This window comes from Cervus elaphus, chromosome 26 (genome assembly GCF_910594005.1).
Source record: "Cervus elaphus chromosome 26, mCerEla1.1, whole genome shotgun sequence".
Taxonomy (NCBI): Eukaryota; Metazoa; Chordata; class Mammalia; order Artiodactyla; family Cervidae; genus Cervus; species Cervus elaphus.
In genome coordinates, this window is record NC_057840.1 from 47,326,956 (window position 1) to 47,351,439 (window position 24,484).

The window sequence follows — 24,484 nt, forward strand, 5'->3', positions numbered from 1 at the left end:
CTTACAGCAGCCCCCCGGGGTTGTCTCTTTTCATGTCTGATCCTTCCTCCAAGAGCCTTTCGCAGTGGATGGCCACGTTTTTGAGGCTTGTACGAGTGAGAATGTTTATATTCTCACACCTGAGTGACAAGTCAGATTTTAAAAAGCTAGCATTCAAAGTCTTTTTCTTTTCCTAGTTTAAAACCATTAAGGGGCTTGCCTGGGGGCACAGCGGACAAGCATCCGCCTGCCAGTGAAGGGACTGGTTTGATCCCTGGTCCGGGAAAGTCCCTCACGCCGTGGAGCAGCCAAGTCCGCGCGCCGCAGCTGCTGACCTGCGTTCTCGAGCCCGAGACCATCTACTGAAGCGCGTGCACCCCAGAGCCCATGCTCCCAGACCAGAGGAGCCCCTGCGGGGACGGGGCCTCACACCACGGCTAGAGTCGCCCCCTTTCTCTCTGCAGCTAGAGAAAACCCGGGCACAGCAGTGAAGACCCAGCACAGCCGGAAATAAATGAAACTATTAAAAAAAACAAACGCATTACACCAGTATCCTCTTGTACTGTTTTCCTACCAAGCTGTCTCCGACTCCTTTGCAGGTAGAGTGAAGATAAAATTCAACCACAAAACTTCTGCGAGTGAAGGGGCCCTTCTAGTAATGAAACTTGGGCTGCAGATGTAAACTAGAAGGGCCTCGCGTAAACGGAGACCCCCTTCTCCAGGGGATCCTCCCAACCCAGGGATCGAACCCAGGTCTCCCACATTGCAGGAGGATTCTTTACCAGCTCAGCCACCAGGGAAGCCCCAGATGGAGACACATGCTCCACTTACTGGCAGGTTATTTATCACCCTGCTTACAGATGCTTAATTCTCTCTCTCTGGAAGCTTTTAGAATTTTCTCCTTGCATTTGATGTTCTTAGGTTTTGTTTTAGCACTTCTTGTGTGGATTTGCTGTTGTTCCCCCTTCTATGAACTCGTTCCCTGTGGCCCCCTCTTCCTCCATCCCTCCCTGCCCCCCCCCTCCTTCTCTCTTTCCGTGCCTCCCTTCTTCCCTCAGTCTGTGTCCCAGTGACTCCTGCTGTAACCTCTCTCCCGGACTCTTTACTGTAGTCAAACGTAGAGCTACTCATCCAGCCGTTTCGGTCCAAGTGAAATGAATTTATTATTGCAAATTTTAAAAAAGGTGTTTTGTTTTATTCCCCTGTCTCCAGCACATCTTAATTTTCAAGTGCTTCTGCAGCTGTAGGCACTCGGGGCCTGGGAAGTCAGGAGCCCCACCCCTCGGCCTTCCTAAAAGGTATTTACCTTCATGATCGGAAAAGGTATTTCCAGATACCCGTGGGCTACTGCTGTCTCTCCAGGAATTGTGAACATGAAGTCAAGAGACTCCACTTTCCTTGTCTCAGGATGGCTAGAGCCCCTGACCGCAAACAGCAGAATCTCCTCGGACCAGTCTAAACAGAAAAGGGATTTAGTAAATGATACAAGATCCATCAGAGAATCGTGCAGAATGGGAGGGCGTTTTAAGACTGTGTTTCCAGGACCAACACCTGGGTGGTGTGATGGGCGTGGACAGGTGAGAAAGTGGTTCCCCGATCAGCGGCGGGGCCTCTGCTACCAGAACCGGCCCGTCTTCTCAGCGATGAAGCTGCTCGCACAGTGGACGTTCTGTGGGGACCCTGCTTCTGGGGCACGCACATGGGAGGCCTGGGGGGGGCAGTGGGATCCCCAACCTCACCCCCTGCCTGCCTGCTGCCCGGGAGGCCTATGAGGAAACGGGAAGTTTGGAACTTCCTAAAATCCACTAAGGTTGCTTGAATTGTTATCGGCTCTGGTTACAGGAGACATTCTCCAGGAGCCCCCAGGAGCCTAGAAACCAACCAGCGAACTTCCCAGAACTGCCCCCAGGACAGGAATGGATCCCAGATGTTACGTCCAACCTAACGTGGATGTAACCGGGAACATGTTCACCAACTAGGAACATGTTCACATTTCTGTGCGCGCTTGCCTAATTCTCCCATCTGCAGGAGAAGGAAGCCTTTTAAATTAAATTTGCAGAGTTGTCTCTCACATGTTCAAGAAGTCTTCAGATTATTTTAAACACTCTGTAAGCCTACCAGTTCCATGGAGACGTGGCCTCATTGATCAGGGGAGCTTTCAGAGCATCCATTTACGAAAAGCAACTGCTAAGATTCACTGCTCGCTCAGGAGGCTTAGGTGCCCAAATTGTGTTGAAAGACTCTTTGCTCTAAGTAGCAACTTCTGAAAACTGTAATAAACAACTATGAGGTCATGTAATTCTTTTTTTTTTTCCATGTAATTCTTAATTAGAAAGGCTTTCAGAAGAAAGGGGAATGTAGTTGTGCTTAAATGAAGCAAAACTGGAAAGACTGGATCCACGCCCTGTAGACGGTTGTTATCGTCTACACCGTCGTGTTGCATCTCCAGCACTGGTTTCCAAACACCTAGGACGGACGTTGGCAGGCCCAGGGCTGGTGTCGGGAGCCTGTTTTAACAGCTTCACCCCTTGCTCTGCTCTCGGTCTTGGCCAGAAGCAAAGACACTGCAATGAAATTCAATGAAATTCACTGCAGCACGCGCTGGCCTTCCATCCGCCTCATTCTGACCTTTACCCTGACTCTTGGCAAAAACTGTGCCAAGAGTGGTGCTACAGTTACGAATTAAGCACATGTGGTCAGAGAACTCTTGGGGTTTTGTTTGTATTTCTAAGTACCTAACTACAGTCACTGTAAGGTTTGAGGTGGGTGAACTACTTAGGGAGTATTTGATTATGCTAGATTATTATGCTTGATTATTGCATATGGGTGTATGCAAGCTCAGTTGCTTCAGTTGTGTCTGACTCTTTGTGACCTCATGGACCGTAGCCTGCCAGGCTCCTCTGTCCATGGAATTTTCCAGGCAAGAATACTGGAGTGGGTTGCCATTTTCTTCTACTCCAGGGGATCTTCCTGACCCAGGGACTGAGCCCGTGTCTCTTGCGTCTCCTGCATTGCAGGTGGATTCTTTACCCAGTGAGCCACGAGGGAAGCCCAGAAAATATAAACAGGAAGCAAAACTTGCACTTTGACTTCTGAATGAACAGAGGATTTCAGATCCGAGAGAGAGAGAGAGAGAGTGCGCGAGAACTTTCTTTTATACATGTTGTTTTTGCTTATCCTGTGGAATCTTTTTAATAAAAAAATATTTTATTTGTTTGGCTGCAGCAGGTCTTAGTTGCAGAATGTGAACTCAGCTGTGGCTGTGGGATCCAGTTCCCTGACCAGGGAGCAAACCCAGGCCCCCTGCATTGGCAGCACAGTCTTAGTCCCTGGACCACCAGGGAAGTCCCTATCCTATGGAATCTTGAGACCATCTATCTCCTCAAACTCTGCCTACAAGAAAAGTAAATGGACTGCACAAGGTCTACAGGATATTAGCTGACAATGATGTGAGTGTGTGCAACGTAAACCTTGGTGTGAAAATACAGAGCCTAGTATGCAGAAAATTTGGTTCAGCTCAGTTCAGTCGTTCGGTCCTGTCCGACTCTCTGTGACCCCATGGACTGCAGCACACCAGGCCTCCCTGTCCATCACCAACTCCCGGAGCTTACTCAAACTCATGTCCATGGAGTCGATGATGCCATCCAACCATCTCATCCTCTGTCGTCCCCTTCTCCTCCCGCCTTCAATCTTTCCCAGCATCAGGGTCTTTTCCAATGAGTCAATTCTATTATTTTTATTTAAATAGAATGGTGATAACTCAAAAAGGGTACAAGATAAATCTTGCCTATCAGAACAAAATTAAAAAATTAAACTGGACTTCCCTGGAGGTCCAGCGGTTAAGAATCCACCAGCCAGTGTGGGGGACGTAGATTCGATCCTTAATCCAGAAAGAGTCCATATGCCACGGAGCAAGTAAGTGCACCGCAGCAAGAGAAACCATGGCAATGAGAAGCCCGCTCTTTGCCAAAAAAAAAAAAGTTAAAATAAACTCTCTAGGTTGTAATATTACTAAAAGCTAAATACCAAAAGGGAGAGTTGATTTGTTTAGCCAGAACCCATGAGTGTAGACAGACCTCACCGTCTACACTGAAGAATTGACGAGATCATAGATACTGAAGTGCCCGGACGGTCGTGTGATTCTTGGCCTGATTTCCAGTTTCCTGTACTGGGAACATGAGCCTAGAGCTTCCCTTTCTAAGAACTACCAGCTACTGGAATGCAAAAGCCTTCGCACTGAAAATGAACGCAAACACCTGTGCTGAACTCTACATTGGCTAAGTGTTCATATAGTGGAGAGAAAAGACTGTCTCCAGTGAATTTAGAACTCTTACTTGGAACTTACATATTGAAGATGTGCGTTCCAAGGACAAAGAACAAGGGCAATTGCCAAGCTTGCATTCAGTAGTTTCACCGTTTGCTGTAACAATGGAATGATTGAGAAACTATTTTTATATTGTTGGGTAAAGCAAGTAAGGAATGAAATGCTTGTGTTAGAAATAATGCAATTCGGTATAAACGATTTGATTACAAAAATGAAAGAAATTAAGTAGAAATACTTTACAAGTACTGACCTGACCTGCCTCTGGAGAAACTGTATGCAGGTCAGGAAGCAACAGTTAGAACTGGACATGGAAAAACAGACTGGTTCCAAATAGGAAAAGGCTGTGTATTGTCACCATTCTTATTTAGCTTATATGCAGAGCATCATGAGAAATGCTGGGCTGGAGGAAGCACAAGCTGGAATCAAGATTGCTGGGAGAAATATCAATAACCTCAGATATGCAGAGGACACCACCCTTATGGCCGGAAGCAGAGAAGAACTAAAGAGCCTCTTGATGAAAGTGAAAGAGGAGAGTGAAAAAGTTGGCTTAAAGCTCAACATTCAGAAAACAAAGATCATATCACCCAGTCCCATCACTTCATGGCAAAAAGATGGGGAAACGGTGGAAACAGTGACAGACTTTATTTTGGGGGGCTCCAAAATCACTGCAGCTGGTGACTGCAGCCATGAAATAAAAAGATGTTACTCCTTGGAAGAAAAGTTATGACCAACCTAGACAGCATATTAAAAAGCAGAGACATAACATTGCCAACAAAGGTCCCTCTAGTCAAGGCTATAGTTTTTCCAGTGGTCATGTATGGATGTTGAGAGTTGGACCACAAAGAAGGCTGAGCACCAAAGAATTGATGCTTTTGAACTGTGGTGTTGGAGAAGACTCTTGAGAGTCCCTTGGACTGCAAGGAGATCCAGCCAGTCCATCCTAAAGGAAATCAGTCCTGAATGTTCATTGGATGGACTGATGTTGAATCTGAAACTCCAGTACTTTGGCCATCTGACATGAAGAGCTGACTCATTGGAAAAGACCCTGATGCTGGGAAAGATTGAAGGCAGGAGGAGAAGGGGGTGACAGAGGATGAGATGGCTGGATGGCATCACCGACTCAATGGACTTGAGTTTGAGTAAACTCCAGGAGTTGGTGATGGATAGGGAGGCCTGGCGTGCTGCGGTTCATGGGGTCGCAAAGAGTCGGACACGACTGAGCAACTGAACTGAACTGAACTGAACTCTATAAGAATTGACAGGGAAATATCAGTGTGAGCGCATGATTTTTTTTAAAGTCCTTTTGAGTGCTGTGGGCTGAACTGGCCAAGACGCCCTGCGCCTCGGGCCGCAGGAGGGAGCCGGGCTGGCGTGTGGGGTACTGACACTCCCCACCGGAGGAGCAGGGTCTTCACGGTGGGGCCAGGCAGTCAGGGGCTCTTGTGCCGGGCTCAGTGCGATCAAAGCAGAGAGACCCGGACAGGGGCTCGCAGAGGCCAAAGTGATGACCTTTGAGCCGAAAACAGTGAACATCATTGACAAAAACATTCAGTCTGTAATAGTTCCTGAGTCGGCTCTGCTCAAAAGAGAAAACACCAGAAAAAATATTTCAAAATAATCTGTTACAACTGAAGTAGCTATTGAATCAATTATACTTGAAAAATCGGCAGAAAAGGAAAGAGTTGAGAATTTATCCTGCCTCTTCAGTGGGGCCCATGTCCAGGTGTAAGTGAAGAGTTTGGTTAATGGAATAAAGCTCTACCTTATAGTAAAGCTCTGATAACTAGACAGAGAAAGCCACTGTCCAGCTGCCCTTGTGACTGCCTAGGTATGAGTCACTGGTCGGGGCTGAAATCCCGTCTGCGTCGGCCTCGGTGGACCTTGAGAGCAGCTGAGGGGGCTCAGGGCCGGCTCCGTCAGGAACACAGACAAGTCACCGAAGGAACACCAGCGCGGGGCGCCTGTTGGCGAGGCGATCCTGGGTTTGAGGGCATCTTCCCTAGGAAAGCTGTCAGGGAACGGCTCGTGCTCACGCGGCTTTTCTGAGGTTTCTGTTACCCCCACCAGCAGACCACCGCGATCCCGGGAGCCCCCTGGCCAACCCCTGGGGCTGGTGCCACCTCCCCCCCAGGCCAGCCTCCGCCCTCCTCGCGCCCCACAGCTCCAAGGCCACGGCCCTGCCTCGGCGACAGACACCACGTGTGACTCTGCTCCCTCCGCTCACTCCTGGGCCTGAAAACCGAGTTCTTCTGAGACAAGGACCCGCCGCGGAAGCGCTCCGATGTAGCGTCCGGTGTTGGGACCTCAGACAGTGTGACAGCTCGTGTTTTGGATACCCTCGGCCAACCTCCCCACACAAACACATCTGAGAAGATGAATGAGATGTCCCGGACGAAAACCTAGGAAGGCACAGTCCCTGAGCCCGGCCGGAGGTCCCGAGTGGCCCCGTGGCGGGTGGGAGCAGCCTTTGCAGGAGGTGTAGGGCACGGCCGGCGAGGCAGGAGGAAGGTCACCGAAGGGGCCTGTGCATTTCCTGGCCGCCACGTCTGTGCCCAGGGACGTGTGGGTCCAGCCCGGGGCAGCGCAGGACACTCATCACGGCGGCCACCTCTGCCCCGTGGCCCGTCAGAGGAAGGACGTGTCCTGTGGCTGAAGCCGCCGTGGCCCTTTGACACATGACAGTCGACGTCATTCATCACGGAAGTGTCACAGCGCCGGCTTTGAACCCCGCATTTTATTATTTGAAATGGAAAACATTTTGAGCCCTGGAGTAGTATTTCCCTGGTGGCTCAGATAATAAAGCGTTTGCCTGCAATGAGGCAGACCCGGGTTCAATCCCTGTGTCGGGAAGATCCCCTGGAGGAGGAAATGGCAACCCACTCCAGTACTCTTGCCTGGAAAATCCCAAGGACGGAGGAGCATGGTGGACTATACTGTCCATGGGGTCGCAGAGAGTTGGACACGACTTCACTTTTCACTTTCAGTATTAATTTTAGACAGACCGTTACATGTGGTAGTTTAAAAAATTGAAAATGTGTTGCTACTGTCAACTAAAAAAAGATGTACAACTTGAGAGTTGTGAGTTACGTTTTATTTGGGGCAAAATGAGCCTGGGAGGCAGCATCTCAGAGAGCTCTGAGAGTCTGCTCCAAAGTGGCAGTGGGGGAAAGTCAATATATAAGGTTTTGGTGAAGGGGGAGTTCACTACCATGAAGCATTCATTTTACCAAAGGTGTTTTGTTAGTCATGAGGGTCTGATGTTACCATGAAGGGATTTAGTGCTTCTCTAGGTATGAGGCGATGCAAGGATTGAGACCATAAAACCTGTTCCTAAAAACATCCAGCTATCTAAAGGCCTGTCCCACCAGATCCCCTGGAGCACAGAGGGCCTCACCCCACCCGGAACTCCCTCAGGGGGTGGTGAAGGTCACCAGCTATCGCAGCTCGGGGCTCAGTCTCCGTAGAGGCAGATGGCAAAGGCCTTTGGTGTTCAGTCATTGGCGATGCTCTTGGTAAGTGCCAATTTGTAGTTGACACTACCAACCCAAACTTGGGTCTCCTCGCCGACTCAGGAAAGCCAACGCACTGACCCTGGGCTGTGGGGAAGGAAAGGGTGGTGTTTACTGCAGGCGCCGCAGCAAGGAGTCTGGACAGCTGGTGCCCCACACAGCCCAGCTCCCCGCGGTTTCAGCAAAGCGTGTTTCCAGGCCAGGTGAGGAAGGGGGTCCCAGGGAGTGTGATCAGCTCTCTGATTGGTTGATGGGGGGGTCACAGGGAGGGGTCAGGTGTTCACATGATCAATCCTCAGGTGCCAATATGTCTGGGGACCATGTCCTCTCAGTCATCAAGTAGTTGACTTCTTCCGTTTGGTGAGGGTTTAGCATCCGTGAGATAGCTCAGGAATGAGCACCAGACCCGTCATCTGGGGGCTTCAGAGGGGGGCTCAGTGGAGGTCCTGGGGGAGGGGTCCACCCCAAAGGCCCATCCGGTCCTGCTCGATTGGGCTTTTAGAGTAATCACATTTGCACCAAACTGATCCCTGTGTTTTCCTGTTTTAGTTGTTACTGCCATTGTTATTGGAGAAGGCAATGGCACCCCACTCCAGTACTCTTGCCTGGAAAATCCCATGGACGGAGGAGCCTGGTGGGCTGCCGTCCATGGGGTTGCAAGAGTCGGACACAACTGAGCGACTTCACTTTCACTTTTCACTTTCATGCATTGGAGAAGGAAATGGCAACCCACTCCAGTGTTCTTGCCTGGAGAGTCCCAGGGACGGGGGAGCCTGGTGGGCTGTCGTCTATGGGGTCGCACAGGGTCGGACACGACTGAAGTGACTCAGCAGCAGCAGCCTTGTTATTACTGTGTATGTATCCGTATATATGCACATGGTTAACGTATTTACACATTTATGTTGGCTTGGTGCTCTCTACGGACACTGCCCAATACCCAGGTGCGGTGCCCTGAGGACACCTGCAGGAAGCTGGCACCACGCCCGGAGGGCAGGTCACATAGCCACCACGTTCTGGGACAACTCACTTCTCCTGTCGCCCCAAGACAAGGCTTGGTACGCTCACAGGAGGAGCGCAGAGCCGGTGGGTCCATGCTCCCAGGAGGGTTCCCGTCCAGCCAGCTGGGAGAAGGAGGTTTTAATACCATTTGATACCAGTCTCTTTGGTGAGACTTCCGCTTACAATCGGAATGCCTGCTTGTTCTAAGTGTCCTTTCTGCTAATGATTCAGGGGTCATTTTAAAGGAACCGAGCACCTTTAAGAGAATAACTCTGGTTCTGGGACACAGCTATCCTGCTGGTGCTGACGCTGAAGGGACTTAGGAGTCAGATTCCAGCCAGGAACGCTGTACCCGCACCTCTTCTCGTTCCTCTGGGGTCCTGGCCTGTGTCCTTGCCGGGACTCTGTGCAGAGAAGGGGGAGCTGAGGGCGGCAGGAGACCCCGTCGGGAAGCTGGCCTCCGGGGCCCCTCGGCAGCCGCTCTGACGTGGGCGCCTCCCCGAGCCCTGTGCCCTGCACACACCCTGCTCGTCCGTGTCCCCTCAGGGCGGAAGTGGCCCTGCCGGCCTGCCCGCACTTCCTCACCAGGCGCCCCAGGTGTGACGGCGGCTCAGGGAAGCCATGGCTAGGGCAGGGAAGCGACCGTCTCCAGTCTGACACCTTAAGAGCTTCGCGGGCTCCTCGCTGGCACTAGAGACGGGTAGGATGGTTTCTCCAAGGTGCAAGGGGGAGGGGAGGACCCAAAGCCACAGGCTAACAGGGGTGGCTCCGGACTGGACAGGCTGTGGGGCTCTTTTATATGCACCTGGATGGTTTGCGTTGCCTACAAGTCCTGTTACTTGTGGGACTGATCAGGCAGAAGGCACTGTTTTAATGAATTCCACCTAGGCTCTGATCGAAAGTTCCTTTCAACCACCCTCACCTGCAGGCAGGAACCTGACGGAGGAGGAAGGGCTTGTCCCCGGTCCCCCGTCTCTGGCGGATGCAGCCTGGAGGCAGGAGGCCCCAGTCACACAGGCCCGCTGCCCCCTCGCCCCACCCCGTCCGCTGGGCGTTGCTCAGGTGAGAACCTACGTGAGCGTGCCTTGTCAATTGTTCGGCACCTTCGAAGGGAAGTAAGGCACAGAAATGGTTCAACGGGGACAGGGAGGCTGAGAAGAGAGGACACAGAGCCTGCGGACCCCTCTGTCCGTCTGCCTCCCTCGTCCATTCCCACCAGAGCACAGAGAACCCGCTCCCGCCCACTGGGGAGCGTTAGAAGCCCCAGGAGCACTTCTGCTGACCGAGGAGTCAGGACAGGCTCCTCGGGGCCGCCCCTGCCCGAGGTCAGCCGCCCCTCCCGGTGCCCCGCACGGCCCGCGTTGTCGATGCATGCCGGGGGCTGCAGTCCCCACGGCGTCCCTGCAAACGGCACAGGTGTGAGGTGGCCGGCCTGGGGAGGGGGCACCCGAGCCCAGGACACCTCAGCAGGGTCCAGGTGCAGGCCCGGGGGCACTCACTTCCCGTTGCCTGCCCACAAGGCAGAGGGCAGTATGAGCAGCGGGGACGGGGGCGCCCTCCAGAAGCAGGGCCCGGCCTGTCACTGCCCCGGACAGCTCACCCACTTTCAGGGATCCAGTTTTCACCTGTGAGTGTCCTTTCTGGGATACAGTTCTTCAGTTTCTTAACAAACACAGCAAGGTATTCAATCATACTTATTTGACAAATATTTAAATCATTTATTGCCATTAATTTACAGCATTTCAATATACACACTGCACGGAAGTACAAACAGCTTCCCAAACACTGGCAATGTGCTTTGGGTGTGCGGCCAGCTGTCGGCTGGGTCATGGTCGTTAAAGGATACGACTTCGGAGTACTTAAATGCTAATGGTTACAAATTGTGTTCTCTTCAGTTTTTCACTAAGTATATTCTAATAGATAATACACATATTACTGCAGATAAAACCTTCATTGAGAATTATTAACTTGATTGCATATTTGTGCTACTCTTTCTGAAGAGAAGGAAAATATTCAGTACTCGTAAGGCAGCAGAGAGTTGGTTTACCGACTCTGCTATGTTTAGAAAAATAGTCTGATTAGTAAAAATAGCATTCCGCGTATTTTCCTCAGCAAGACTATTCATGATGGTGGAATCCATGACACGGCAACGGCAGCTGGCGATGCAGTCCCTTCAAAGGCCGGTTCTTCATCTCCTATTGTTAGGCTGACGCCTTTTTAGACATCCTGGGAAGAAGCATAAGGCAAAACCCGGTGAGGAAATGACCTCTCCACCAGCCTCAAAGGTCAGGAGGGCTTTAAGAAAGGTCATGGAGAGCTTGATATAACACTTATTTCAAGTCAGGATTTGACAGAAACAGTGATCTCCTGCTTCATGCCAATGTTCCTGTTTTAATCAGTGACTTTTCACTGTGCTGTATTAACTGCCCAATCACTGTTTCAAATTCTCGGCATATTTTTGCTCTGAATCAAGTCTCCCCAGCTGACATGACAGAAGCACTTCTGTCCACACCCACGCCCTGGAGGTTTCTGCTCCACTCCGCCCAGCTCCTCCAAACACAAAGGGTGGGAGGGGTCTGCTCACTCGTGCCGGATCAGCCGTCCTCCCTGGATGAGCTGTGCTACTTCGTTGGTGGCGTGGCAGGCAAACAGGAGCCAGTTCCGAGGCTGCACCTTGTAGGCGAATCTCATGAACGTGAGGGAGTAACAGCAGAGGGCTGTCAGGACACGCAAGACAGACAGTGACTGACAGCCGCCAAGATCAAGGGCCGCTGGGCCAACTGCCTCTCCTGCTACAGCCTTTACAGGCTTCCGCAAACGGGAGACTCATGAGCTGGTCAGCCCCGTTGCTGGGGACTCTGCTATTCATGAAAGTCAGTGCACAGACATCAGTTCTGACCTCCTTTTCTTTCCCCTAGAGTTGTTTATAGTCCATTATCTGAAAGAACTGCCCTTTAATCCCCTCAACATCTTTTACGGTCAAATATTAGAGTTTCAAGTAAACTTAAAGATGCTTTTTCTGAATAATGCTCAAGAGGACACACTCTTTAACTGGGGGTACTAAATCTGAAAGGCAGACAGGACCCTAACAAATACTTAAACACAGTAGCCCAGTTTCTCCCTTGCTGTGTGACGTAAGGTCTCTCGACGCCAGCAGGCTCTTTGTGGTACTTTCTAACGGTGACTGCAGTTTCCGGGGCGACAAACGTGAAATGTACGCAGGAGCCCTATCATGCTATAATTATACATAAAAATCCTCCCAGTTATTCACATCTGCATCCTTACCAAATGTCATCCGCCCACTGATAATCTCTGGGGACTTCTTCATGTCATTGATGGCGGCGATGGGAAGACCCCAGTTGGCTACTGGGCCCCAAAAGTGCTATAAAAAATGAGGGGAGAAAGAAGAGGAAAAGTGAAGATGGAGCCATGAACAGCTGCAACTTCTACTACCTTTGATGGTAACGTGAACTGTGCGGGTCACCACTGGAAGGTCACCAGGCAGGCAGGTGCTGGGTTGTGCAAGTGTTGGCCTATGAATCAGCAGTTCTCACAGGTGAGACCCCAAACCGAAGGGAGCAGGCACTTCACCAAGGTCCCTGCTAACGTCCAGATGACAGTTAAGTAATCTCTGACTATCTCATTTAGAGAATTTTCAAATGAGATTAACTTCTTGCATAATTCAATCTTGCCACAACTTAACTTAAACCTTGTTAGAGCTATTCTCTGCAATGTTTAAATCTATCAGAACTTCTTTTTTAAGTTTTCATTAAGATATGTGTCAGGATCTCTTAAAATACAGACCCTAAATTGGATACTTTTTCTGAAGAAAATAACGAAGAAAGGGAAGAAACTGCTTTCAGTTCATATGATCATATTCAGATCAGAGAACCAAAAAATCTATACTTGGAACCTCAGATAGTATGAAATAAAGATTGAAAAATACTTTTAAAATAATAGTAGCAACCTATATTTAGAAAATGGACCAACTGTTTCTTACCTACAATCACAGACATCACAGGACACCAAAACTTAGTTGTCCATGTTGAACAGCAGTGACAGCCAATTTAATTTAATTTCTGAGGCTGAAATAAGTCCAGGGACTTTTCCTATTAAATTAAAACTTGTTTTATTTATGCACAACTTGCAAATAATACTTGAAAATATGAAGGCGGGAGTCCCTGGCACCAGCGGTTAGGACTCAGTACGCTCACTGCCGAGGCCAGGGTCTGACCCCTGGCTGGGGAACTAAGATTCCCATAAGCTACGTGGCACAGCCAAAAAAAATCAAAGTAAAATATAAAGGAAACCACACATCATTGGCTAAAGACCCTTTTTGGTTATCAGAACATTAAGCAGTGCTTTATTTCTGCCTATCAGAGCATTTAAGATAAGTTTAGACTGCAGAATACATTTCTATATCTGCATTTTTAATACTGACCAAGAGTCATTAAAATTCAAAACCTCCTAATAATGAGAAAGGAAAATGCAAAAAAAAAAAAAAAAGATGAGAATTACCTTTGTCATGATCTAATATTTTGAAATGTTTGCACGATGTGCTTAATGCAAGCATGAGGCTGTGCCTAGAGAAGCCATCCAGCATCACAGCTGTCCTGAGGCCAGCATGCTGAGACCCGCGGCGTCCACGTCTGAGTTATGGACACTGTAACTTAGGCACAGCTGGTGCGCAGAACCTCTGAGGTGCTGGGGTAGCTAATGAGCCCTGCTTTCAGACTGGATTCTGTCTGAGACACACACGGCTGAAACTTTGCTGGTTCTGAGATGAGGGCTGGCCGTTTCCCTTCTTCCTCACCCTCCAGACCTCCGGTGACACAGTGTCCCCCCCTCCTCACCTGCTTACTTCAGGAAGGGACCTGTCCTTCCCTTGTGGCCCCTCACTTTATCCCACATCATCTTCTTCTCCGCCTTTTTTGACCACGTCAGTCTATTCCCATCACCTGCTGTTTAACTGTTTCCCATCACTCTGCTCTGCTCAGCAGCCTCTGGATCTACACATCACGCACACGGCTCCCTGTGGGGCTTGGCCATACCAGGCGTCTGCATCACAGCTGTGGCAGATAGCAGAGGCCTTGGCGTGAATCTGAAACCTTGGGCAGGCCGGGGACTTCCGGTCACATGACAGGGCTCACAGTCTCACTGGCCTGAGTGTAGGGTTATATGACACAGGGTTCTGCAAGTCAAGGGCTATATATACACTTGTGGTTATAAGCTCTGAGATATACTTAAGATACACTTCTTAAAAAGAACATAAAGGGTAAATATAATTTCAACACTAGTTACGAAATCATCTAACCGCAGAATACATCTTTTCTATCCAGTACGAGGTTCCAGCTGTCACCTCCCTGCTCTGGAATAACGTCTGGCCTGTGCTGTCAGATAGCTGCTGGTCAGTGCGCTGGTCCTCCAGGGAAGTCAGCGTCCAGAGGGACCCTGAGGCCCCGAGGCCCGCAGGACGGAGGCAGGATGTGCTATTTCCTGTGCATAACTCTGCTGCTGCACAAAGTCTGCAGAAGCCTCAAGTGAAGGAGAGATAGGCTCTTACCGTACTGTTTCATGAGGAGCCGCCGAGGTTCGGACAGGAGAGACATAGGGAAGGAAAAAAAAAAGATCAGATGCTTTGAAACATTTCAGTTTCTTTAAAGTCACACGTGTCCACATCTCAGTAACAGAATCGTAACACAAGCAGCACATTTTTAAAAAAGATGATTTAGTGATGTTTCTAACAATAACCTTGACCTAATGAAAGTAAACCTTAATTTTATCAAAAACAAACTTAATCCTTAAAGCCAGGCTATTCAATAGGAATACAATGCAAGCCACACACAGAAGCCACACAAGGAAGTTAAAGATTTCTAGAAGCTACGTTAACAAAAATGAAAAACAGGAGTTAACCTTATTTATTTATTCTAATGTTTCAAAATATTTTAATTTGGACATGTAATCAAGAACAACCTCACAATGAGGCATTTTATATTCTTTTTTGGCTCTGTCTCTGAGATCCAGTGGGCGCCAACACTCCCGGAACACCTCAGCCTGGACTGGCTACCCTCCACGAGCTCTGTGGCCATTTGGGGCTGGGGGCTCTCAGACTGGACAGCATGGGCTTCAAGGGAGCATTTCTTTGAAAACAACTAGCTGGACAGAAGCACAGTGCTGCAGAATTTTATCCGCAACGAACTTTCCATTCTTACTGACTAACAGGCTATCACCAGAACATAAGCCCCTAAAAATAGGTGTGTAATTCTATATTTCGTTCATGACTGAAACTCTGGTCCAAGTGATACCCAGCATTCACAAGGCATTCAAACAATGTTTGCTGAATGAAGAGAAACATCTTTTAATGTTAAGTGAACTGTTTTCCTGAATGTTAAAACTAATGCCATTCAGAAATACGTCGAGTTACTTTTATTGCTGAAATGGCAGTTCTTCTTTTCAGGATATAGCTGAATAGTTCTGTTAAGGCAAACTTATTAAAGCACAGCTACTGAAAGAATCACTGGAATAACACGATAAAAATCTTTATACACACAGTCACGTCCAAAGAACTCATCGTGTTCTTTTATTTTTGGTCATGTCGCATGATTCCCCCCAGCCAGCAATTAAACCTGCACCCTGCACCCTGCATTGGAAGCAGGGTCTCAACCACTGAATCACCAGGGAAGTCCTTCCTCTAGTTGCTTCGAGTTAGGGCTCAAGGAGGTTCTAATTTCCAGCATGAAAGGACTTGCTAAAGGTGCTAATAATACACTTCAAATAGATCCCATTATGAAATACAACCAGCCTAGAAAGAGCCCGTCTTTCAAAGGTAAGTGAGCTGTTCTAACAGATGACGTTTCCACTGTGGAACAAGCTGGTCCCAGCTGAGCACAGGGCTTTACAGGGGGCAGCGTCCTGACCCGGTCAGGGCAGGGTCCTGCAGTTTACAGGCCGCAGTCACTTCTGGGGTTGCTCTCTGTTCAGGGTCTGAACACAGGCCTTTTATTCACTGATCAATGACCAATAGCTGTTTTGTTTGTTTCCTACAAATTATTTCAAAAATATTTCAAGATATAGTTCTTAAAATCCAAAATGTCAACTTGATAATTTAGTTTTCAATTCAGAACTCTAACCTTGGATTATACAATAGTTCAAACTCTACCCTATTTTACAACAGGTGACCTTAGGGCAGATTATAGAGGAACGTGAAGGAGGAATTAATTTCTGCCACCATTCCCTGCTCAGTACAAAAGTCCTACGTGAAACCGATCAAAAAATAATGTTGATCATATCACTTTAATAGTGGTTTAATGATTATAAAAGGACCTTGAGAATAAAACTGCTCTAACATCCCCGGGAAATACAAAAATCCGCAACTCAACGTCTCTTAATTCTGTGTCAGCGTTGTCTAAAACGTGAGTCAACTTCAGTCAAAAAAATCTAAAAAGCACATTGGCGCAGGGCCAAACTAGAAAAGAAAAGTTTCCCAGTATGTATGAGTATCTGTTCTAAAGAAAGATAAACCTAAAAGCAACAGAAACTACACCTGGGGACAGGAATGTAAAACCGTGTGGAGAACACCCTCGGCGCTCTCTCCACTAGGGATGCTGCCTTTACTTTGGTGAAGGTTAAAAAACCTTGAAACAGATACAGGCTTTCTTAGTTCAACTTGACCTTGAATTTTCATGAAGGAGAAACCAGGTAAGAATGTTGATGGCGGGACTTCCCTGGTGGTCCAGTGGCTAAGACTCTGCACTCCCAATGCAGGGGGCCCCAGGTTTGATCCCTGGTCAGGGAATGAAACCCCATCTGCCCCAACTAAGATCCCACCTGCCCCAACTAAAGATCTGGCACAGCAAAATAAATAATTAAAAAAAAAAAAAAAGAAGAAGAAGAATGATGGAGGTGATAGAGGAGGAAGGACAGGACCCCCCTGAATAAACTTTTATCTTCTTTTTCTCCTTAGTTTGGAATACTGTTTGTTTGGTTCCAGGTTTCTTCTGCACCCATTTTTATTTTCACAAAGTTTCCTGGGCACTGCCAATTTGTTTCTTCTTTTCCTAAAATTACTGACAGTAATTGTTAGCTTTCTCTGCAAGTGCTCTGGGTAATTTAGGCAATTTATAACTTGCTTATACAGTACTAAAAGGATCCAAGCACAGTCTGTCTATATCGATCCTGAGAGTAGAGTAAGATTCTGAGATATTCTAGACCGCAATTCTCTTAGAGGCTGAAAATGGTGACTACCATTTCACTTATTCTCACCAACTTTTACCTGATTTTCTACTTCAAGTTAAAATCAGGGAATTTTTAAAAATCAGAATGTGTGATATTCAACTGGTCAAAACTGAACTGGAAGGCAGAAAAGAGACTCTTGTGGCCAGTTCTGCTTCAACATTCAGCCTCAGAAAGTGTTTGAAGGTCATTTACATGACAGGGAAGTAAAGCCAAGGGCAGGATATGGAAGCTTGTGGCAGACAAGGGAGACATACACAGGAAAAGGAGGTCCAAAGAAAGTACAGAAACCTTCTTTTCAAAACCATTTTTGTGCATAAATATTTCCCTTCAAATCTTAAATAGACATTCCTGTTTTGGCTTTACAAGCTTGGCGCCCAGAGAGTCTCAACATCTTAACTTTTCTGCATGGTTTGGATCTTAGTTTTCCCATATGGCCAGTGAAGAGCTGGACCATCTGATGTCGAAGGACCATTCAGCTCTAACATTCTATTCTATTTGGAAAGATTTCTGTTTTCCCCTGCAACTTCTCCCTTGGGTATTAAGTATAAATTTTTAAAGCTCTCCTGGAAACTTAGAAGTTAAAATTAACAGAATAGAAAACCTTACTAACTGGAGAATACTCACTGCAAACACCCAACTTACCTGGGGTTTATAAGAGCATGCTGACTGATAAACTGATTTTCTAACACTCATGATCTAGGCTTACTTAAGAAGACCTCTGCTACACATATGTGCACATACACATCCATTCACTCCTCTAGGAAAGGGAATAAATCTCTAGTATAAACATGCACAGACCTTGACAGACCACAAAACACATGTCCTATCTCCAAGCTTAGCTGCTCCTTCTAATTTATTGTTCTTAATTCAGGAGGGAGAATAAGAGGAGAAGAGGACCAAAAAAAAAAAAGGCTATCTTCTTTTGCTTTCCTCTGATAAGGTATGTGAGGAAATAATTTATTCTTCTTTAAAAAGAGATCCAGATCAGAATAGAGATCCAGAAAGTTCTTGATTCAAGATTTTCACTAAGGTAAGAAGAAGAAATCAGGGAAAGGAAAGCTAAAAGGCACCAAAAGGAGAGTACCAGGAACCCAGGAACTAAGCACAGAACATTCATAAAAATACAAATAAATAGAACATTTCCTTTGGTAAATATACACAGCACTAGGCTGTATCATCAAACAGCTACCGAAGCACAAAAACTAAGAACTTTGTCCAAGACTACACAGCTGGAAAGCAACAGGGCTCAGATTCAAACCTATCATTCAAATTCAGTACTAGGTGTAATAATACTGCCATCACACACAACAAAAACTATTGCTAATTACTTAATATTTTAATACTGAGACCCTATTTTAATGTCCCAGTTGTCCGAGTAATGGCTTTTAGAGCTGTTTTCATCCATATCAGATCCAAACAAAATCCACACACTGCCTTTGGTTAGAACCTGCTCTTTCAACTCAGGTTTCTCGATCAAAAAAAAAAAAAAAATCAACATTTTAAAATCCACTTGAATATTCACTTCAGTAAGAAAGGCATTTCAATCTTACTCAGAAAATGTAACTGACAGGAGTTTATAATCTATGTGAAACATGATTTAAATTTTTGCTGCAGACGTCAACTCTGTCGTTAATAAGATGACTTTAAAACTCTACGTTGTTGTAGAGTTGTTTGAAAACTTTTAGTTTGGAAAACCTCTATACCCCTTTGGCAGGCTGTAAGAAGAAGGCTGGAGCTCTTGAGTAGTCCAGGATTGCAAAGAATGTAGAACTGATGAGATGAGCAGGCACAGAACCCCATTTCTGATTGGATGAGAATATGAAATTGTCTTCTTATTGCTTCATTTGCCTTTGCAGAAGCAAAGCAGGGGCTGTAAGGAAGACTGGAAGAACAAACAGGGGAAACATCCCTCTAATAAGTTCTGGAGAGAGAAGTCTTTCTTTCTAGGGGAAAAGGCTAATAAAAGAGCTTCTGATGAGAGTTTTGATACCAGTCCTCAAACCTGTCCTCAATCACCGCCTGGCAGGCTGACATGAGATCCCACTGCTGCCAAGAACAGCAGAGAAAACAAGCCCAGTAGGACACTCACTTCCTCCGTTCAGTCCACAAAAGTATTTCTAGGTCAAAATACACAGCTTCACACCTCATGAAAGTGAGCGGGACCCTGTAGGGCCTTCCTGGGTACAAAAGCCCCTCCATGCCCCTGTTTCTTGTTACAGAAAAGGGCTTTAGTCTCCAAGGCCTTCCTGAAGTTCCCAATGGCAGATTCAGGAAGTTACTAATTGGGAAAGTGAGGAAACACAGAAAGAAGGAAATGTAAGCAAGAAAAGTAATGAAAGCATAAACAATAGTTCATCGACAAAACAGAGTCCTAGCTCCTTCTAAAGGGATACACACACCAGTCTAACACAGACCTTTGAGTTGTTCTGCAGGAACAAAGACCCCACCGATGGTGGGGGTGGTGAAAACATTTCTACCACAAGACGTTGGAACTAGGAGGTTGTCATTCAGTTCAGTCGCTCAGTTGTGTCCGACTCTTTGTGACCCCATGAATCGCAGTACGCCAGGCCTCCCTGTCCATCACCAATTCCCGGAGTCTACCCAAACCCATGTCCATTGAGTTGGTGATGCCATCCAACCATCTCATCCTCTGTCATCCCCTTCTCCTCCTGCCCCCAATCCCTCCCAGCATCAGGGTCTTTTCCAATGAGTCAACTCTTCGCATGAGGTGGCCAAAGTACTGGAGTTTCAGCTTCAACCTCAGTCCTTCCAATGAACACCCAGGACTGATCTCCTTTAGGATGGACTGGCTAGATCTCCTTGCAGTCCAAGGGTCTTCTCCAACACCACAGTTCAAAAGCATCAATTCTTCAGCACTCAGCTTTCTTCACTGTCCAACTCTCACATCCATACATGACTACTGGAAAAACCATAGCCTTGACTAGACAGACCTCTGTTGGCAAAGTAATGTCTCTGCTTTTAAATATGCTATCTAGGTTGGTCATAACTTTCCTTCCAAGGAGTAAGCGTCTTTTAATCTCATGGCTGCAATCACCATCTGCAGTGATTTTGGAGCCCCCAAAAATAAAGTCTGACACTCTTTCCCCATCTATTTCCCGTGAAGTGATGGGGCCAGATGCCATGATCTTAGTTTTCTGAATGTTGACCTTTAAGCCAACTTTTTCAATTTCCTCCTTCACTTTCATCAAGAGACTTTTTAGTTCCTCTTCACTTTCTGCCATGAGGGTGGTGTCGTCTGCATATCTGAGGTTACTGATATTGCTCCGGGCAACCTTGATTCCAGTTTGTGCTTCTTCCAGCCCAGCGTTTCTCATGATGTACTCTGCATATAAGTTAAATAAGCAGGGTGACAATATACAGCCTTAATGTACTCCTTTTCCTATTTGGAACCAGTGTGCTGTTCCATGTCCAGTTCTAACTGTTGCTTCCTGACCTGCATACAGGTTTCTCAAGAGACAGGTCAGATGGTCTGGTATTCCCATCTCTTTCAGAATTTTCCACAGTTTATTGTGATCCACACAGTCAAAAGCTTTGGCATAGTCAATAAAGCAGAAATAGGTGTTTTTATGGAACTCTCTTGCTTTTTCTATGATCCAGTGGATGTTGGTAATTTGATCTCTGGTTCCTCTGCCTTTTCTAAAACCAGCTTGAACATCTGAAAGTTCGCAGTTCACATATTGCTGAAGCCTGGCTTGGAGAATTTTGAGCATTACTTTACTAGCGTGTGAGATGTTGTCATTGAGATTCCCCAAATCACCTGGTTACGTCACCACCCACCAGTCAGAAGTCCACAAGCTGATCACACACCCTGCAACTCTGGCTCTTTCGTGTCTTTAAGAATCCTTTCTTGAGAGTCATCTGGGAATCTGGGTCTTTTGAACATGATCCGCCCCTTCTTGGCTTGCCGGGACCCTGCAATAAACACGGCACTTTCCTTCCCCATGATGTGGGGTCAGGAGATTGGATTTGCTATGTTATCAGGTGCACAGACTCAAGCTCTGTTCAGTAAAATCCACATTTATGATTTTAACTTTTCCAATAACAGGAAACTTTAAAAAATATTTCTGCTACAAAGACAGCAAGATATAATAGAAATACATAGTGATTTGGGGTTTCCAACTATTTTCACACCCCTCACATGGTTTAATGTTCTCAACAACCCAGTGAGACAGAACATTGTGATTAAGCCCATTTCATAGATGGGGTAACTAAAGTCCACTGGGATTTACTGCTGGGGATCCCTTGGCCTGAAATCATTCTTCGGAATCCTAGCTGCGTGCCAAACCTGGCAGCACTTTCCTGGACACTGCAATCCTCTTCCTCATTTAGTCAGAGCTTAATACAACTAAAGCAATGCTAGAGAAGGTATATAAACATTAAAGCTACATGAACTTAACCTCTGAAAAAAGGCTAGACCACACATCAAAGCATTCAACTGAAATGCCTGGCTCTCAGACACCTACCTAGTAGAAAAAATATAAATTTAGAAAAGTGGGGCTAACTCTCTTCCTTGAAAATACATATATTCTACAAACTCTTTCTAGGTGATCATCAGCATATTTCTAATGTGGATAAGATTTTATTCTTAATTATACCATACAGCTTTATCCTTAGCTGTCCTTAACTATTAGGAAGGCTCATACACAGGAAAAACATCAGTAAAACCTAAGGTAGTATCTGAAGCCATAGGGAAACTTAACTGCAGGGACTAAGCACACAGCCTCACATGACTACTTTGCTCAGACTTTTCAGCACATTAACCTGATAAACACTGTACTCCACAGTACTAAACATCTATCTTAATTAACTACAGTCCTATACATACAGAAAGTTGTTTTTTTTTTTTTTAGAAAACTCAGGAGTGAAGTACTTGATCCCAAATTTATGTCAGAAAATTATTTTTCTTACCCTACTGATCTTTAAAATTAGAAGTAAACAGTATTTGCAATAAGATTCAGAATTTTAAAAAATTATATATATATATTTTTACTGGTAAATGAAGCTGCCTTCATACTGTACCCTATGGATGGTTACAATTCTTAGCTGTCATTACCTCTTTACTACGTTTTGCATGCAGGTTCTTCACCACTAGCGCCACCTGGGAAGCCCCCAAATAAACTATATAAAACGGCTTTAAAGTTTTATTAAATATTTTGAAATACAAAGCAGGGGTCTCAAGGCTAGAGATAGAAATAAAATACAGAAAGTGTCTTCAGGCTTTTCATCCCGCCAATGCCCTTTCTACCTGGCAAGAGTCAATGGAAAACACCGTGTAAAAAAGCGTGCGCTTGGTTGGCAGAATATTCATCTGTAAAATCGTGTTGGATGTGACTCCCTCCCACCCACGCCTGACCTCCTGAAGCTGAGAAACACGAAGGACGAGTCGACCCGGCGGGCTCAGTGCCCTTGTGGCGGAGAAGCAGCCCTGGCCCCCGCCGCTCCGCTTGCCCCGCGCGACTCCAGGGCGCTCCCTCCCAGCACCCGCCCGCTGCACACCTGCCGGGCAGGTGCCGGGAGGCGGAGCCCCGGGCTCACTCGCCGGACCCGGCCGGCTCTCAGCGCTCGTCCGCACTGGGGCTCCACCTGCGTCCCACTGTCCGGAGGCCCCTGCGCCGCGGCCCCCCAGCCGCCGGCCCGCTACCCCGGGACCCTGCTCGGCTGACTGGACTCCCGCCCCGCTGCCCGCGCCCCTCGTCACGCGCGGCATCGGCTCCGGAGCCCCGAGCCCTCTGAGCGTCCAGGGTCCGGCCGCGGGGACTCGTCACCTCAGGAGTGACTGGAATCCCGCCCGCCCCGAGCCCCTCGTCACGCGCGCTATCGGCTCCGGAGCCCGGAGCCCTCTGAGGGTCCAGGGTCCTGCCGGGGGGACTCGTCATCTCAGGACTGACTGGAATCCCGCTCGCCCCGAGCCCCTCGTCACGCGCGCTATCGGCTCCGAAGCCCGGAGTCCTCTGCGCGTCCAGGGTCCGGCCCCGGGGGACTCGTCACCCAGGAGTGACTGCAATCCCGCCCGCCCCAAGCCCCTCGTCACGCGCGGCATCGCTCCGGAGCCCGGAGTCCTCTGAGGGTCCAGGATCCGACCGAGGGGACTCGTCCAGGGTCTGGTCCCGGAGGACTCGTCACCTCAGGAGTGACCGGACTCCCGCCCGCCCCGCTGCCGCGGCGCCCCTCGTCACGCGCGCCATCCGCTCTGGAGCCCGGAGTCCTCTGCGCGTCTAGGGTCCGGCCCCGGGGGGACTCGTCACCTCATGAGGTAGTCCCGGAAGTCCTTGCTCCGGACATAGTCCGCCGCCTTCCGCACCAGCGCTCCTGCCATGGCCGTGCCGGACACCTAGCCGCCCGCGGTGCCCTCGCCGCAGCTCCTCGGAGCCCAATGACACCCGGTGAAGCGGACAGCGCGGACACCGCACCCTACCGCCCGCGCGCGTCACGACAGCTCGGCCCCGCCTTACGGCCGCCGCCCGGCTCTCGGCCTACGGGAGGGCGCTGAGCGCGAGACGGCGGCGCCGATTGGCTGGCGCTCGCTGCACACCTCCGCCCCGCCCCTCGTAGGCGGTGCGCGGGGGGAAGGGGGAGGGCCGCTGCCGTAAAACGGCTGGGGCCCAGCGGCGATTGGCTGGCGGTTGCTAGGCAGCCGAGCCGGCGCGCGCCGGGCGGCAAGTGACAGCTTCTTGGCGCCCGAGTCTGTCCCCACCACCCGCAGGGGCGCTCTACCCGCCTCTCGTGGGTTTTTGCAGCGGCCGCAGGGTCCGGACAAGCGGCGTCCCCAGAAGCCGCCCTCTGCACGGGCAGGGGAGCCGGTCACAATCTCAGGACCGACGCTGGAACAGCAGAGCCACGTGCGGGGCGAGCCGCGGGGAGAGGGAGACGTGGGAGGGCCCGGCTGTCCAGGGTTTTTTTGTTTTTATTGTGAATGTTTTACACTGGCCCAAACTGTAGAGGAATGAGTCAATTAAAAGGCCTTTGCTGGGGAGAGAGCAGGGAGGGGCTGCGAGCCAGAGGCCCTGGGGCATGTCTGGCAAAGACATCAACTGGAACGTAAGTACCATTATTATTTATTTATTTTTTAGTATGGGAGGATGGGAAACGATTTCCATAGCTACCAAAGGGAGCGAGTCAAAGAAATCTGCCTGCGTCCTTTCCACGGAATGCCTAAAAGGTAAGGGGACTGTGCCTTCTGGTATGAAAATACAGCCCGCAGGACTCTGTGGGGCCTCCTGGGGAGCGGCCTTCCTCCCTCCCCCATTCTCTGCTTTACCAGATAATAGTATCTGATGCACATTTCCTGGGTTGCTTTATATATATGGAAACACCCCACCACAAGGAAGATTTAACTACTGTGAGCATATAGCCCCAGGCTGCATGCAGCCAAAGGACTGATAAAGGTAATCCCTGTGATACCACCCAGGTGGTCACT

The 24,484-nt window shown here is 48.3% G+C and overlaps 1 protein-coding gene and 1 non-coding gene across 2 annotated transcripts; one reads left to right on the forward strand and one right to left on the reverse strand.

Annotated features, from left to right (window-relative positions):
* Positions 1 to 10,505: 10,505 nt before the first annotated feature.
* MPC1 (mitochondrial pyruvate carrier 1) lies at positions 10,506 to 23,511 on the reverse strand. The gene is made up of 5 exons (XM_043888391.1): positions 23,313 to 23,511; positions 14,375 to 14,378; positions 12,097 to 12,193; positions 11,396 to 11,528; positions 10,506 to 11,037 (listed from the first exon to the last, which is right to left on the reverse strand). The coding sequence occupies exons 1-5, from the start codon at positions 23,381 to 23,383 to the stop codon at positions 11,013 to 11,015; spliced, it is 330 nt and encodes a 109-aa protein (XP_043744326.1). The 5' UTR covers positions 23,384 to 23,511; the 3' UTR covers positions 10,506 to 11,012.
* On the forward strand, positions 16,533 to 16,606 carry TRNAG-CCC. The gene has a single exon. It is a non-coding gene; the product is annotated as a tRNA-Gly (tRNA).
* Positions 23,512 to 24,484: the final 973 nt, after the last annotated feature.

Bases quoted from the DNA above. Each gene is read 5' to 3' on its own strand.
- MPC1 (XM_043888391.1), bottom strand. From the start codon at position 23,383: ATGGCAGGAGCGCTGGTGCGGAAGGCGGCGGACTATGTCCGGAGCAAG. The intron at 11,529-12,096 runs GTAAGGATGCAG...GTGTCCTGACAG, and splicing joins CAGTGGGCGGATGACATTTG to CCCTCTGCTGTTACTCCCTC. The intron at 11,038-11,395 runs GTGAGCAGACCC...GCTTCTTCCCAG, and splicing joins GGACGGCTGATCCGGCACGA to GATGTCTAAAAAGGCGTCAG.